General features: G+C 43.6%; 1 protein-coding gene across 2 annotated transcripts; it reads left to right on the plus strand.

The window, feature by feature from the left end:
• The first annotated feature begins 4,830 nt into the window (after window positions 1-4,830).
• On the plus strand, window positions 4,831-12,664 carry Gcsam (germinal center associated signaling and motility). Of its 2 annotated transcripts, XM_038346778.1 has the most exons (6): window positions 4,831-4,960; window positions 7,494-7,562; window positions 9,691-9,747; window positions 10,718-10,764; window positions 11,097-11,125; window positions 12,109-12,664. In XM_038346778.1, exons 1-6 carry the CDS (start codon window positions 4,932-4,934, stop codon window positions 12,424-12,426), a joined length of 549 nt encoding a protein of 182 aa, XP_038202706.1. In that variant the 5' UTR covers window positions 4,831-4,931; the 3' UTR covers window positions 12,427-12,664. The 2 variants fall into 2 exon arrangements, with proteins under 2 accessions (XP_038202706.1, XP_038202707.1); XM_038346779.1 differs by lacking the exon at window positions 7,494-7,562 and having other exon boundaries at window positions 4,932-4,960.
• The last annotated feature ends 5,254 nt before the right edge of the window (window positions 12,665-17,918 follow it).

The raw sequence follows: 17,918 nt of genomic DNA on the forward strand, positions 1-17,918 counted from the left end.
CCGACTCTCCAAATGCTGGGGTTTCTAGAGTCAGACCGGGGAGGGGGGCGGTAACTTTAATACTCTAAGACTTTCCAGCTTCCTGGTTTCCTCTCTCTATCTGACCACTACTATCAAAATGCCACATCACTGGCTCCCCAGTCCCTCCCTTTTTGTGCAGGTCGTCAAAGGGCGTCTACAGCGAAGAGCAGAGTGGGATCTCACTCAGCCAGCTTCCTTCTCTCCTAGTTCAGGGCCCACCCCATGAGATGGTGCCAGCACATTCAGGCCAAACCTTTCCAACTCAGTTAACAACCAAAAGTGTCCCTAACAGACATGTCCACTGCCCAGCTTGACCTAGGCAATCCCTCAATGGAGAGGGATTTATTGGTGATTGTAGGTTTTGTCACAGAAACATTTGAAACTATGATTATGTAACTTGGTGTTTTTGTGGGACTCCTAACAGTGGCAACGGAGACTGTGTCTGACTCTTTTGTCTGCTTTTGGGACCCCTTTTCCTCCTACTGGGTTGCTTTGTCCAGCCTTCATACAAGAGTACGTGCCCAGTTTTATTGTAACGTGTTGTGCCAGGATTGGCTGGTGTCTCTGGGAGGCCTGCTCTTTTTCTGACGGGAACTGAGGAAGAGTGGATCTGGAAGAAAGGGGAGTTGGGAGGGGAGACTTGGAGGAGAGGAGACAGAGGAAACTTCTGTCAGGATGTAATATATGAGAGAAGAATAAATTTAAAAAACTCAGGTGCATGACACATTTCACTGTATATTAGTCTGGAACTTGATCATTATAAAATTGATACAATAACGTAGATATATTTTTTTCACCATTTATGGGAGGTCAAAGGAAGACAGAAATTTCGAGTAATTTACAAAAAAAAAAAAAAAAAAAAAAAAAAAAAAAAAAAAAAAACCCTCACAGTTTTTAGGAGACAGAATGTGGAATTGAAAATAAGCTGTTACATTCTTCCAGTATGGACAACCCTAAATGAATACCTGAAGAATTAATAAAAATTTCAATGCCTATTTTTATGATCAAGCGTTGGGAATCATGAATGTTATGCCAACAACTTGAGATGGAGACAGAGGAGCCAAGTGTAGATGTCCCTGTCACAGACAGATCTGATCCTCTTGGGAACCTCAGACAACCTTTTCCCAGTATTAGTGACTAAGCAGCTCTTGCAGTATTGTTTTAGAGACTGCATTAGATATGCTTCTGCCTTCTCAGCTGAGGAAGAATTAAGTAAAGGAATTAAGATAGTAAAGCATACACTTGCATGTGTATACACACACAGGTAGATGTAAACACACATGCACACACACACACACACACACACACACACACATACACACACACAACATTATTATTGCTGGAGCCGACAAGAGAATGTGGTTACCTTCTCTTTGATAGAACTGGAAATGGACTATTGCAGACATCTGGCATTATGCTTGGTGCACAGCCAGGAATAGAGGAACATCTGGGATGTCTAAGGGTTAATCCATGCCCAAAATAGAAGGAGAATTGCACAGAGACTACCCACCGCACAAAGACTACCCACCGCACAGAGGCTACCCACAGCACAGAGGCTACCCACCACACAGAGACTACCCACATTCTACTTCCATCTGCGCCAGATATGCAGCCTGGTCGAGTGAACCACAGGAAGCAGCTGAAGACTGCAAAGACATGGGATGGAGAGTCCTCTCTCAGTCTGAGCTAAGCCCCAGGACAAGGGATGGAGAGTCCTCTCTCAATCTGAGCCAAGAGTCAGAACAGGGAAGAAGTGTTCTCTTCCAACAGCTCCTGAGGACATCACACGTGTTTTAGAAGCGGAGGGACCCTCGTTTCGCAGAGGAAGTCATGGAATTTAGAGATCAGGGCTGAATTACTCCATTTCACAGCTTCACTGTGTATTTCTACCTTATAGTTGTGAACTTGTTTGATCCCATGCCATTGGCTGTGCTGCTTAGATTGTCTGGGTTCTAGTTTGGAAAAGTAGGCTACTGAAGAGAAGTATTCAGCCACAGTTTTGGTGACTGTCAGTGCCTGGCTGGAAGTGTGGACTGGATTGTAAAGTCCTCCCTACATAAGACACTGATGTAAGAAATGATCCTGTCACCAAAGTGTAGTCACACTTTGCCACACCCGGAGCTCTATGCCCATTTGAAAAGAATACACAGGGTCATCGGCCTGGGTAGGGCACAAAAGGCTCTTTCATCCCATGATACTGAGATAACCACAGAATTATCACATTAAAAAAATTGCTGGAGTGTGGGATTCTTACAAATCCAGTAACCAATGATTATTCTGATCTCGTTACCTTATAATATAAAAGTATAATGGGATCATTTTTACATTGGTTGTTAACTCCCCCACACAACAACAAACAATAAATAGGAAAGTGCAAAGATCTTGGCTCCTAAATCTTCTAATTTCATCCTCACTTCTGTAGAAATATCCAGGTTTTTGTTCACAGTTCAGGGCACACAATTTCTCAGGGGTATTAAGTACTGAAGTAAACCCTGATGGGAATAAGGAGAAAAATGGCTCAGATTTCTTTTTAGAGTTGCAGCAGTTTCTTCTGTGCAGTGGGGAGAGTTTAGCACAAAGTCTGGACCACACTAACCAATGCCCCACCTCAGGCAAAATCAACACATTTCCTTGATCGGTATCTGACACTTCCACAGCTCAATGTCTCCACCTAGTGGTCAGAGTAAAACTGACGCCTGAAAACTGAGACTCAAGACCCAAAACTGATTTGCAGTCCCCACCTCTAATACGTCCACCTCTAGTCAACATTTGGGGAGGATTCAGAGGTGTGGCCTTGTTGGAGTAAGTGTGACCATGAAGCTGGTGTGTCGCTGGGGCTGGGTTTTGCGCTTTCAAAATCTCAGGAGAGACGACGTCCTCCTCTATATCTACTGACTAACTACAGATCAGGGTGGAAAATCCTCAGCTACTACTCCAATGCCATGCCTATTTGCTTCTCACCATGATGAGTCCCCTGAAACTATAAGCGAGCCCACAATTAAATGCTTTCTTCTCCTGTAAGAGTTGCTTTGTTCACCTATCACTCACGGCAATAGAACAGCAACTAAGACAGTTCCCATCCTGCTGTTGGCTTTAGATAATGACCCCTGTATTACTCAAGGCCAAATAAAGAAGTATTTTTCCCTCTGCTTTGCTCACTGTCAAGCCCAAGGTGCTCAGCACATAGTAGGTTCTCACCATATACTCGTGGAAGGGATGAATGAACGAATAAATAAACAAAAAAACATCATAAACAAGATTAAAGAAAAAATAGAGCAATGAAGAAAAAAAAAACAAGATTGCAGTCCCAGAATTCATTTTAAGCTTTTTCTCTATTGCAATATAATTTCTATACAGTTAATTCCCCCTTGGTATCATTCTGTAGAGAGCGAGGAAGGCATAAACACACAGCCACTACAGTCAAGACCAAGATCAAAATCCCCCCTAACATGAATCTGTATTAGAGGTATGTGGGGTACTGCTGGTAGGTATACCTGCTTTCTGCTCCTTGCCTTGCCTTGTCCGGAAAGTCACAAATCCATTACATGTCTGGTTTCTTTCTGTCAGGTAATGTGCTCAGAATTACTCTAATTGTTATGTAACCCAGGGGTCCGTTCTTTTCACTGCCAGGCGATATATTCTACCGTGTGGACATAGCAGGTTTTCATCCATTCACTGCCTTCAGAGCTCTATTTTATTTGTGAATTTTTAGTGAGTGATGTGGGAATTGATATAAAATTTTATATCCAGAATCCAGATTCTTAGAGGTTATACTTTCAACCTGAAAAAATACCTAAACATGGGCCTGCTAACTTATTTGGGAAGCCTGTTTTATCATACAAATGTGCCTTATTGATTTACATAAAGACTTCCAAGATCCATGACTTCACTAGCTCTGGGGAGTTGCCAGGCATGGTTTCCCTCTTGTTGAGTAGCTCTGAGGTCCAACTAGAGAGCTGTTGGTCACCACCATGTTATGTGTGCCATTGTGGCACCCTTAAAACTATTTTGCTGTGCTGGTCATCATGTGATTCATAGACTCATAGGCATTATTATCTCGGTAGGACTGCTGGTTGCCTCCTTCCTTTGGAAGCTTACACAGTGCCTTCTGCACCATAAGAATTAGTCCACAGGGAAGAGGCCTTCAGGTCTGTTCCAGATCAGTGGTGTCTGGGCCGTCTGAAGTGCAAGGTATCTTCAGCAATAGAAACTAACCTTCTGCCTTCAGGGGGCAGCCAAGAGCAATAGCACTAGGCTGTGTGTTTGGGGAGTCTCTTTGAGAGCCCTGACCAACAAAAAGAGGTCTTCTCATGTGTGGTGTTGCAGTTTTTGTTCAATGGTCTTTGGCTCTTGGAAGGAGCATTGCCAGCCAACATGGGAAAGTTTTATTTGTCAGAATGTGTTTGTGTGTGTGTGTGTGTGTGTGTGTGTGTGTGTGTGTGTGTGTGTGTAAACTAATAATATATATGTATGTCCAGCTAGACTGTGGCTTGATTCTGGGGTTTTTGTTGCTGTTTTGCAGGGTTTTGTTCGGTTTTGTTGTTTACTTGTTTACTGAGGTCCTCCCCCATTTGTCTTCCCTGAAGCAGTGATTTAATAAATGCGGGTGTCTGCCATGAAAAACTCCCATAGCCCCTCTGAAACCACAAGCCTGGAGTCTCCCTGACCAGCAGTTTCCGGTTTAGTTAATAGCTTGGTGCAGAGGGGTTTTGACTGGCTTTCAGAATAGTCTTTGTGCACGTGCCTCTCATGCTCCCCCAGCCCTCTTCCTCCTCCTGCAGGCAGGCGCCTCCTCCTTTTGACAGAGCTGCTCTGCCCCTGCTGTGAGTTGAAAGCTGCCCCAAAAAGTAAGGTGCAAGATCTTTGAGAAGGAAGTGGGAACACACTCGGGGAAGGGGCTGAGAAGCCTGATGGGGAACTGTCTACAGAGGAAAATCGGGTGAGTTCTCTTTCTGGGAGAGCAGGGACCTGGCCCGGTGATGAAAGAGAAAAGGAGGGCTACTCTTAGGGTGAGGGGAACGGAAAAGGAGTGTAACAAGAATTCATCACCTCCTGAGCTGCACAGCAGGTGACTTTCTTGCAGGTTTTACCTCCTGCTGGAGGAGAATGGTTGAAATCTCTCCATTTCAGGGATGCTTTTCATGGACTCTTGATGTTCCTAAATATGTTTATGAGCATCCACCCTTTTGGGGATTCTTTATAAATTTAAAATAAATAGACATTCCCTGCCACCATGAGGCTTCAGTTGGTGCATTTAGAAGCAGGTTAAGAAGGGTCATATCATTAGGGAAAAGACTTACTTCTTGTTCCTGGACGTTGGTCACTTTTATTTTGTTGGTTGTTTTGGCTTTGGGGGTGGGTTTTTGAGACAGGGTTTTACTGCGGAGCCCTGGCTGTCCTGGAACTTGCTCTGTAAACCAGGCTGGCCGCAAGCTAGGATTAAAGGTGTGGACCACCACAACAGGACTGTTCTCCTCACTTTAAATGGAAATAATAGTGTAATCCTACCCAGAGATTCCTAGTGTGGATGGCAGCTGCACACATCGTCCCTGACAGAGAAGGGTTCATTGATGGGAGGCTAATCTTGGTTTTCAGAATGATGATTTTCATTCGATCAAAGCAAACATACGTAAAGAAAATTCTATCACCCGAAACTAAGGAATTTCTATGGTATGAAATGAGGAGATCTATAGAGAGTAAACTGGCAGGGGGTCTTCCAGGATTGTGCTTGCATATAAAGGGGAACATAGAAAAATGATGTCCTGCAGAATGTCATTTACCCAAGGAGACTTGGGAGTGTACGTGTAGTTTCCTGAGAGCCAGCCTTACCTGAATGTTTGCCCAGGACTCTCTTACACCTCCTCCAATTGTTAATGGCCTTCTATAATGACTGCCTGCCGCTATATCTCTCTGTGAATGCCTCAGATGTAAAGATTGCTTTTCATTTTCCGTTCTTTTCTTTGGGAATTCCTGGTTCCTGCCTTTTTTCCTGGCACACAGCAGGTGCACAGTAAGTGCTAGATGGACAGCTGAAAGCGTCCCTGAGGAAAGAGAAAGGAAAACGTGGATTAGAATAGATGAGGGCATAGTGATGGATAACACACATGCACTTCCGTGTCTCGGAACTTTGCTGCGGGGTTGTGTTGTAACACTGATGTATATGGATCGTGAGAGAGATGAAAATATAGAGATACAGGTAGGAGAAGATGGAATGAGCTGGTGTTCAGACTAACAGTTACAGCGTTACATGCACAGTCTTCATTAACTCCTGTATCCATCAGTCATTTGTGTTTCTTTACCTAAGGAGAGCCAGTAATGCCTTCCTTCAATTTTTGCTTGGGGCTTACTCTATTTTGTTTCTAAAGTGAAAAGCCGTTTGTATTTTTAAAGTGAGCTTTTCTCATAAATATGCAAAAATAATAATTTTCTACTCAATGACTGGAACATTTTAGAGATGAGTGAATTCACTCCAGAAATCGCTTGGGTGCGAATCACTGCAGTCTTCCCTGACCAACTCACACTCTCCTTTCTTCGTGTGGATTTAGAATTTACATTTACTCCTATACATTCTTTCCATGGTTCAGATCTCATTGTGTCCCTAAATAAATTCCCCAGCATCCGCATTCCTGGGCTAATTGAAGTTGTTGCTTCACGACGTCAACTGGCGTCTCTTGTCCATCTTTCCTCTGGTACCCGTGTGGGCACACTCCTTACCATGCCTCTGCAGATCCTAGGATGAACACCATCTCTCCCTACAGGGAGAGCCCAAGGTCTTAGGACAGAGCACTTTCCCCCTTCCTGGTTGTGGATCCTCGAACAAACTGCCTAGATTTTGTCCCCAGTTCCTTTGTTAATAAATGATGGGACAATAATATCAACCCGTGGACTTCCTCTGAAACGAAACGGAATATTGCACATAGAAAGGCGGGCGTATACTAAGAAGTACTCACCAAGTTTATTTCTCCACACCCTCAACTTCCAGCAAATGGAAAAAAGAATGACTAAAGAGACATCTAATCCAAACAGGGAATGAATTTAATTATCTTTATTTAATGTTTATTTCCCCTTCTACTTTCCCTTGTTCTCTGGATATCTAGAAAAGATGGTGTCTCATAAAAGCCATTGCTTGCATGCAGCCCCTGAAACTGCAGCAAACAGAGAATGAACAGAAAAGGCTCCAGCCTCTCCCTGTGCGGTGGCATGTTCATGCTTGTGATGAGGACTCTCAGACATTATCTTAAGATTGTGGGTGTGGGCTACTTCTCTAGTGATAAGGATGTTCGATCTGAAATGGGCTACGTCCCGTGCTTCAGGAGGGGACATGAATAAATGGCAAAGCAATGAGGGAAGTGGTAAGGCGGTTCCAGGACTACACATACACAGAAGAAATAAAAAGCTTGGGTAAAAACACAAAACTATAGTGGGAATTATGGGAAGAAACACATGGCCCCTTTCTGATATTTACATCTTAGGTGGCAGCTGGACACTCAGGAGACACATTGGAATCTGAGACTCCAAAATGCCAAGGAGAGGACACGCAGGTAAGAGTATATGCTACCCCACTCCCCAGGAAGAAAAAGCCTGTCAGGGCTGGGGCTACACATTCTCACAGTGGAGACACAGTACCAGCCATAATGGCAGTAAGTGTGAAAACACTAGGAAAGAAAACAAAACTTCCCCACATTGGACAGGAGATATCCTGCTATTCTAAGAATCGCGTGTTTATTTGGCAACAGGAAATAAGATGCTTAAGTCCCTGGTACAGCTTGAAATAAAGATCTGAAATCCTGTTGTCTCTTTGTTTTTGGAATAAAGTACCTTTGTACTCAAATCTCTACATTGGCTTTGTCATATTAAGCTTCAGGTTTCTATTTCTGAGCTCAACACATTCTCCCATGACACGAGGTTGAAAGGCCTGTGGAGAGGTGCTTGTTTTTACGCCAGTGCTGTGGAAGCTAATACAGTTTCATGCATCCTTCCTGAGTGGCTTTTTGAGTACCTAGTCTTAAGGAACTCCTAAGAAAGGAATCTTGCAATGCACAGTTTCTCGGGTCTAAGAATTCCAAATTATGGCAAAGTCTGTTGTTCTATAACCTACAGAGTTAGCAGCCATTTTCACAGTGTTCCAGGATGTGCTTTTGCGAGAGGATGTAAAAAGAAACTACAAAATCAAGACTATGTTTGGGGAAAGGATGCTAAGATTCTTCCCACCCAAGGCTGCATATTTTCAGTGCAAGCTGAGAATTCTGTATCTCGAGGGTATCATTGACCATCTGTTAAAGCACGCACATCACAGGATGGTAAGGTGAGAAAAGGAGAGGGGGACGAGGACAAAGGAGAGAGAAATCATAGACTTGAGGACAGAGGCCTCATGAAAAAACAGGCACTCGGGATTGCTGGTGTCCCTCTGATGTTACCAGAGGTTTGTGTCTCTAATTTGAGGTCACAATACAACCTTTTCTTTGCTATCCTTTCTGAGGGAACTCCAGGAATCGTTTACCAAGAGACACATTTTTAGATGTTGTTTTGCTTACCTGAGCTCTCCTTAAATCAAGACACACATATTAAAATGCAAGAATACATTGCCGGGAAATGTATGAAAGAAGGAAAACCTCCAAGTCACTTTTACAAATTATCACCGTCATCTGATCCTCAACGGCTTCATAAAATAAGAAGAACATATACCCTCATTTTACAAATTAAATTGTGGCACAAAGGACACTAAGGATGACCTAAGGAAGAGAGCAGTGGCCATGCCCCAAAGTCGCTGATACCACAGAGAACCCAAAAGCCATCAAGATGTTCACCCAAGTTGGAAGTCACGGCCATGGGTTCTAGCCAGCCCTTTCTGTTCTCCTTCTGAGGGAACTCTTCAGGAAGTTCACTGGGGGCACGTTTTTGAGTGCTATTTCCCAAATGTCTTGTATAATGCAGCTTGTACCTGTAGTGTGTTAAGGGGCGCTTTTATGATAAACCCTGTAGGTAGTCAGCTATCCCTCCAATCCAGAAAGAAGCACAGAGTTTTAGACTTTATCCTAAATGCCTGACTTCCAAATAAGTTTCTCAATTTCTGCTGTAAAAATCATAAGCTTTTGTACTTAGCTATTCCATTGGAATTTGGGTAGCAGACCTGGTGGCTGTGCTCACAGCTACTCACTATAGCTTCAACAAGTATTTGTGGAAAACAAATTTGCTGTATATCAGATAGGGTGCCATACATTGGTGACATAAACCATAATGGGCAGGACGAATAGAGTTCCCAACCTTGTGAAGTTCACATTCTAGTGAAGGAGAGAGACGTGTGACTATTCTGTTAGAGTGGAGTGTATGTAGGAGAGATTAGAGAATCAGAGTTCAGTGACATCCTCTGGAGATGCTGCTTGACCCAAACAAGATGATTTCTCAAATGTCTGCATACTTGTACCTTGATTTTCTGGCAAATCTCCATCGAGAGGCATCAAGGAAATCCCTTGATTTGTGAGTTTTAAAACTTTTTGTGTCCCTTGCTGAGAATGAGACAGGAAGGTTTGACCCTGCTTAGAAACTGATGGCGTCACAGCCCTAGGCCCAGTTCACCCAAGGCATAGAATAGAAGCAGCAAGGGGAAAGAAGTCACCGTTAACAAAGTTCCAGAAACCAGACTCATCAACTTCCTGTCACCTCGCTCAGCTATTCCAGATGCTGGAGTTGTTGCCACATCGTTGAAGGGTGTTCCTGCCTTCCTTGGTAAGTGAAGCACTGCTCTAGTGAATTGGCTCCCTAGCTGTGTTTTTAGCATGGGTCTTGTAAGGGGCTTGTACCTGTGAGCTCCTTCCCCCTTGTGGCTATACCCAAGCCAGGTACCAAACCCAGATAAAGCCACTGAGAACCAGTCAAGGAAACAGCCTCCAGAGTGTGGTAAGAATCACGAATAATTGTTTCATGGGTGGTAGCGTCTTCTCACATGGGTAAGCCTCCGGTGTAAGAATGAAACTGCCCATTAATACTGAGAGTCTTCGCACTCCAAGTTCCTTGTATAGAAGCACACATCTCTGCCTTCTGCATAGTTTGTAGTCCAGGTGATAATTTGTTGTCCAAACTGAGACACTCTGGGGAGTGAAAGGACTGCTAAAATTAGCCTGCCACCACTCCGTGAGTGATAGAGACATTGACCAGACTTAGCACAGCAGACCCGGGGCCATTCTGATAAGAAATTGTGTCTTTGCCCACTAGATGACAATGGGCTCCCATCATAATTCCAGGGGGTCCCCTATGCAGTGTATTTTAATGGGAAGTGTTTGGGTTTTTGTTTGGGGGGAGTCACAGGTTAGGCTTGGGATTGAAAAATGCTTGCTCCTCCATTTGATAAAATATAAAACATATATATATATATATTAAAATATAAAACAATATATATTTGATAAGATATAAAACAAAATAGAGCTTTGTGTCAGAAATAGTCTCCAAATATATAACCTCTTAATACCACATACGCACATATTAGATTGCAAAATATAGACAGAAAAGGGGGGTTTACTTCTACATGACAGCATCTTACATTTTTCCTCTTTCTTATTCGTTCAATCCTATTGTTGAAAGAGGTATTATAAAAAGAATAAGAACTGCCAATTACCAATGATAGAAATGGAAGTTTCATAATATAATGCTCAAGGCTTTCTAAATATTGAAACAATCCTTCTACATTCTTTTCTTACAGGAAAAACCTAAGCATATTTAAAGCCAGACAAGAGTCCCCAAAGCAAAGTAAGTCATTGTTTTGTTTTGTTTTGAGATAGGGTTTTTCTATGGAACAGCCCTGAATATCCTGGAACTTTCCCCACCTCCCGAATTCTGGGATCAAAGGTGGGCACCACAATGCCCAGCAAAATAAGTCATCATTTCCCCCATCATTTTTACTCTTGATGAACTTACATTTTTAAAATGTCCTTTCTCTGTACTTTGGAGACCCTTGTCCATTATGGACTTCCGTAGACTATGCTAGCTGTCCCTTGGCTGTCTGACTGCCAGCACCCTAACCCCACCCCCTGGAGTCTCCTGCCAACCTGAAATTCATTGAGCCTATTTTCTTTCTGCAGATGAAGGGATGACTTCAGCTCCTATGCAGGTAATAAGAGCCCTTCTGATCCCAAGATGGAAGAAACACTGTAGATGCCGGGGCGGGAACGAACAGTTATTTGCAGAACCTGATGGCAGGAACAGCAGCAATCCTGTTGCGTAAATGACTGGAGAGAACTAACATTTGTTGAGCATGTTGTTGATGGCAGGCCATATGCTGAGTGTTTGACAGACATCTCATGGAGCTGTCATAGCTACCCATATTGCTGTATTACTGTGTTACTGTGTCTTCTCACTTCCTGGTTACTAAGCCTGAGAGCTTGAGTTATAGTCTCTGAACCCAGACCTCTGAAAGATGGCAGAGCCAGCATCCAAACTCCAGTCCCGCTCCTGCAGCAACATGCTTTTCACTGTGCATTGCTGCCTTTGGTTAGCTCCTGAGAATCCACCATTAGTTAGACCTTGCCTTGAATTATTAATACAGTAATCTGCAAATAGGGAGCCTGTGGGTGTTGTTCAGTGTGTGGAAAGTGCTGATCTAGCGTTCAGGAGGCCTTAAGTTTGATCCCAGCACAGCATAAGCTGAATGTGATGACATACATGTCCCCATGGCACTCACACGATAAAAATAAGAGGACTAGAAGTTCAAGGCTACATATTGACTGGAATACATGAGACCCTATCTCAAATGATGGCTACAATAATAATAATAATTTCTTGATGAGTAATTAAATATTATCTAATCCAGTGTTCTATGACCAAGGGAAGCACACAAGGTGGCCAGGGGTCACTATGGAACATGTCAAAAAAAGACACACAAGGTTAGCTATATACTTTGGGTGACATGAATACTCCATCTTCTAGTTTAGCGTTTGGAATGCCGCTGCAGCCATTTAGAAAAGATGGCCATGAAAAGGAGGGAGTGGTGGTGGTGGAAGACAGAATCTCCCCCATCAGGCCCGTGGGGGTCACTGAAGTATAAATGGAACGGAAAGAGGCCAGCTCTTATGACGACTCTCCTTTGACCTGCAGGACAATGCTAGCCAGATGTACACAGAGGAGTTATGCTATGTGCTTGTTGATCACAAGGCCCTCGGAGGAAGACCGCCAGGCAACTCTGCTGAGGGGTTCTATGAGAACGTCTCCAGCCAGACTGCAAGACACAGAGAGTCTTCAAGAGGAGCAGAGACTGAGTATTCCGTTCTCCGTTTCCCTTCCACCCTTCAGTCGCCACCTTCCACAGAGGATGAATATGAACTTCTTGTGCCCAGCACACTCCCCTCTCATGCCCCTCAACAGCCACGGCCATTTACAGCTGCCTTTGAAACTCACTTTTCTCATCTAAAATGATGTGACTAGATTAGAGTTTGTTTAGCACTGACAGATCAAAGGAGGAGTGAGAGACGCTGTTTGATGACAGATAAATGTAGGGTTTGGGGACACTAGTTGAAGAAGTCATGGGGCATGACGATCCTTAGCTTATTTCTTCTGGAGGAGGTTGGCAGGGCAGACTGCAAACCACAAAGCCTTATAGAGACTGACAGTGGCCAACATTCAAAAATTAGTCAGTTGTCTTGAACATCACTCTTGTTTCTAAGTGATGTTAAAAATACTGTGTGGTAGGAAGGGCTCCCCGTATCTACACCTGGGAGTACTGCAAAAGGCTCCTCTCTTCTCACTCAGTTCTTATGAATTATCCCCACAACTGTTTACATGTCCCCAGGGGGAATTCCCTCATCATTGTGAAATTCCAGCTCAGCATCACTTGCTATGCAATTTGCAATATTTCTTTTACTTCATGGTCCCAAGACATGTCCTACTTGGTGTCCTTTCCCTCACGGTCCCAATGGCTTATAATTTCCTGTACAATTGTTGTTAATATAATTTTAAATTACATTTTCAAACACTGAGTTTCCCCTCACAATTATTTTCCTTTTATGGTGCAGGAAGTCATCTCCAGAACATCATCCATGCTAGACAAGCAACCCACCATGAAGAGAGAGTTCAAACACCTCCACATACATCTCTGTAGAATCCACCCTGGTCTACAGAGTGAGTTCTAGGGCAGCCAGGGCTACACAGAGAAACCCTGCCTCACAAAATAAAACAAACAAACAAACAAACAAGCAAAAACATCAGTAGAATCACCACAGTATCAGAGAGTGATGGAGGAGAAAGGCCACTGACGAACCTTTTTGATCCCACCATCTTCTTTTTTTGACTAGGAAATCATAATTTGCCCAAAGGTACTTTGTCAGCATTAGTGAAGAACCTTATTCTAGCTTCCAAGTCTGTGTTCCTGCTATATACTATTTAGAGTAGAGTAAATTTCCCCATAACTAATCCAGCATGTGTCAATGTCCACATGGGGAAGATAACACACACACCCCTTCTCTGTGAGCACCCTCTGTGCTTCTTTATTTTTGCTGTTTTTCTTTAGAATTTCTGGAATTGCATCTACCCTACATTAGCCAATTCTGCATAGCCTGCTGATGAACCGAATCTGGCCCGCCACCTGTCTTTGGAGATAAAGGTTTACTGAAACATAAGTCACACTGATTTGTCTGCTTACTGTCTATGGTTGCTCAACCATGGTAGAGTTGATTTGCAACACAGACCAGGCTTTTGCAAAGCTAAAAATACCTTTAATTTAACCTAGTCTTGGTAATAATTTTGCAGACTTTTGACCTAAACAAGCACAGTTTGTGATTTACTTGAGATTTACTACGTTTGGTTATTGAGGCAACCCTTTAGGAGGAGATATCAAGGAAATGGCGGGAAAATATTAAAACACAAATGAGATGAGCGAGACTAAAGCAATTATTAGCAAATTAGACTATTTCTACCCTCACACCTGCATCCTCAAGGTGTTATTGTATTTACTTCATGGCCACTCTCCTAATTTTAGGGATGCTAAAATGGCAAGATGTTCATTGAGACGAGCTCTGGAAGCTATGTATTTAATAACTGCTTTGTTCTCAATGCTGAATACCTTTCTGCTTAAAATGTCGCAAGGCATTAGGGAGGCAGCTCGGTAGTAGGATCCTTGTCCAGCATGGACAAGGAATGCACACACGCACATGCGCACAAATAAATAGCGAAGGGAATATAAAGCAGCCCGAGTGGCCCCCTGAGAGTAAACGTAGCCACTGATGGTCCTCTGCATGAGTTTGCTGAGCTGTAAGCCGGTTGATCCCCTGCAGCTGACAGCTGACCAGATCTCAGGGCCTTGGTCTCTGCTAAGTCCCTTCTTCCAGGGATCTTGCACACAGAAGCCTAACTTTAGACTTTGGCCAGAAGTCACTTGGGTTGCTCTACAAGATGCAGCACATGACTTGTGGGAAGCAGTGTGGGTCAGAGACTGATTCAAGCCTTCGTTTCTTTTCTGCCTCTGACTCTGACCCACTTAGTTGAGGCTCAGTCTATTGCACCCACACTTTGGCGGGCTACACCTGACATATGGCCATCTAGTTGGCTTTCTACTGCTGTGCTAAAGCAGTGGCAAAAATCCATCTGGGGAAGAAAGGGTTTATTTGGCTTATATGTGCCAATCATAGTCCATCGGGGCCGGAGCTTGAGGCAGGAGGAATGCTACTTCTTCTCCATAGCTCTCTTAATTTGCTTTTTATACAACCCAGGAACTGCCGCTCAGAGGTGGCACTGCCCTAGTTGTCTGGGCCCTCCCACGCCAATCATCAATCAAGGCAATGCCCCACAGACATGCTAATCGGTCAAGCTGATGGCAATGATTCCTAAGCTGAGGCTCCTCTTCCCAGCTGACTCTGGTTTGTGTCAAGTTGATAAAAAAAAAAAAAGACTAACCATCATAACATTTATTAAAGACCCAGAGGAGAAACTATAGTAAAGGAATAAAGCCTAGAGCCCCCAACTTCCCTCAACAAATGGCTCTATGTTAGAGCTCTTCCCATGGATCCCACACCTTTGTGGCTGGTAGGCGGCGAAGATATTCTCAGTAATGCAATAAGCTGTATTTGTTTGCACCTCATCCAGTGAAGCATTATCTGTCACCCAAAAGCAAATATCTTTTATCAGGACCTCACTAAATCTAAATGCAGAGATGAAGAAGCATAGCTGTATGGTAAGCTAGAGGGACTGCACACCAGCCTGTCTGGACGGAAGAGTCACTGGGGGCTTTCAAGACACCTGCTATGGATGCAAATGCAATAATAGCTCGGGGAGTAAAAGTGCTTACCGGGCAACCCTGACAACCTGGGTTTGATCCTAGGACTCCACAGTGGAGGTGAGAACTGATTTCTGAAAGTTGTCCTCTTTCACATACACACACAGACACACATACACACAAATACACATACACACACAGCTCTAACTGGACTTAACATGTTATCAAAAAAAAGCACAAAATGTGTTAGGTTATGCTGAAGAGTAGAAGGGGAAAATGGGGGTAAGAGTTTTATCATATATATGTTTTAAATTCTCAAAAAAATCCTAATGGCTATCACAGGTTGATGCCATTGCCCTTTTCCACACATTTCAAGGGTTCTGATGAAACTGTGTAGCCTTGCAGAAAGTACACACCAACATAGGTGTGTGTGTGTGTGTGTGTGTGTGTCCCTCACTTACAGAATCCCTGTTCTTGAGAAAGAAACTGAGGCTGAGTTTCTAATTTACTCTTTCAAGTCACAGCTATAACGAGAAATGTCCCTCCTTTGTTCAGGCCTTCAAACAGCACACAGAAAATGGAGAGAGCCGCTCTACAAGCCACGGCAGGTTTTGTGGTTTCCGCTCACATTCATGTTAGCACCTATAAATAAACTCCTATTCTGTGAATAAATTCTTATTTAAAACAGAAGAAAGAAATGGGAAAGGGTGAAGACAAGGCAGGAAAATGTACCAGTGACAAGTTCAAATGCTGACATGATTAAAACAGCCTCTTAAGTCTCTCAGGATGGAGAGCATGGGGAGGGGTGGGATGGAGGGTGTGAGGGAACAGGATGCAAAGGCATGGGGTAGGGGACAGGATGGAGGGCATGAGGGTAGGGGACAGGATGGAGAACACAGGGTAGGGGACAGGATAGAGGGCATGGGGGAACAGGCATGGAAGGGCATAGAGAGGAAGAGAGGAGCAGGACAGATGGGAATGGGTGGGGGGACCAGGATGGAAGGCTATGAGGGGACAACTGCATTTCCAGGTCACCAGAGGAGCCTACAGAGGAAACGAGATTCTCTCTTGTGGCACATGGGTGGCCCCTTTCCAAACCTAGTCTCTGAAATTCACACATTTGACTAAATCTGAAGATATATTGGTTCAGCCAACTATTGAATGGATCAATGCAAATCAATCCTATTCTTCTGATCTTTTTATTTTCAATGTCTGGAGAAATGCCACAGCATCATTTTCATTAGTTCTCTGCAGCCGACAGCTACATCTGTCCGTCCTTCTCTTCCCCCATCACTTGTGTTCCTGGCAGATGATTCTCTGATGCCAACAAAAGCTGAACTGAGGATGCACTCAGGACAGCCACCAGGATGGGTGGCCACTCATCATGGGTGACTACCCAGTGGGCTAGGCTTTGTCTTTCACAAACTGTAGGACCATAGATGATCTCTCTCTCCCTCTCCTTCCCCCTCTTCCTCCCTCATACCACACTCCAGGCTTTGGCTTCTAGCTATAAAATGTGGAGCTGCCTTCTGATGTTGTGGATTATTGTCAATAAACATAGAAAAGACATTAAAGATTGCACAGAATACAGAATGCCCAGAATACAGGAGAGCGGCAACAGTGTCATGTACTTTATTTAATGGTGGAAGAGAAGGGAGAATGAGATACTGCTCCCACTTTGAACTCTGGGTTCATATCAAGCATCTGCACCGTTTAAAAAGGAGCTGGAGACAGTTCAGTGGTACAGAGCTTGTCTGGCATGTGTGAGATCCTAGGTCCAATCCCCAGTACAGCAAAGAAACAAACAAAACCATGTTAACTTTATCAGTATAATAGGCAAGCCAGGCTTGGTTGCCCACTTCTTTAATCTCAGTACTCGGGAGGTGAAAGCAGGCAGATCTCTGGGGGTTCAAGGGTAACCTGGTCTACCGAGTGAGTTCCAGGACTCTTACACAGAGAAACCCTGTCTCAAACAACAACAACAACAACAAAAAATGAAACAAAAGACAAATGAGCAAGGACAAAGAACAACTTTGCTTGTTCAAATCACTTCGGGGTCAGCTTGAGTCTACTTCTCACACAAAGTCTGCAAGCAGACTCCACTGGCCATTCTTTTCTCTGACCCACAACCCTACAGTTTGTCTGTATTGTTAAACCTGGCTATTTTTTCTCTGCTGTTTCCTGTTTCATACACACAGATCCTGTTTCTCTAATCACATTAGCAACTTCTTTTATTTTTTTTCTTCTTCACTGGTATCATCTATGCATGCACAAAACCATATGACTCACATCTACCAGTGGCTGGAGAGATGGCTCAGTGATTAAAAGTGCTTGCTCCTCTTTCAGGGGACCTAGGGTCAGTCCCAGCACCACTGTGACTTTCACAACTGCCTACAATTCCAGTGTCCGATGCCTTCTTCTGATCTCCTTGGACTCCTACACACACGTGGTGCACATACATACACTCAAGCACAGATTCATAAATAAAATGAAATAAATAAAAAATTTAAAAGATAAAAATTATCTTTGCAACAAAATTAAGTTGCAAAGCTAGAAAGGTGGACACCTGGCTAGAAGTTTTATTGAGAACAGGACAAGTGTTTCTACCCATAGCTAAATAACTTCCTGAAAGCAACAGGTTTTCATCCCAAATCCTTCAATTATTTCACAGGTACTTGTTGAACCTTATGATGCACCAGGC

Source organism: Arvicola amphibius, chromosome 10 (genome assembly GCF_903992535.2).
Source record: "Arvicola amphibius chromosome 10, mArvAmp1.2, whole genome shotgun sequence".
In the NCBI taxonomy this organism is placed as follows: Eukaryota; Metazoa; Chordata; class Mammalia; order Rodentia; family Cricetidae; genus Arvicola; species Arvicola amphibius.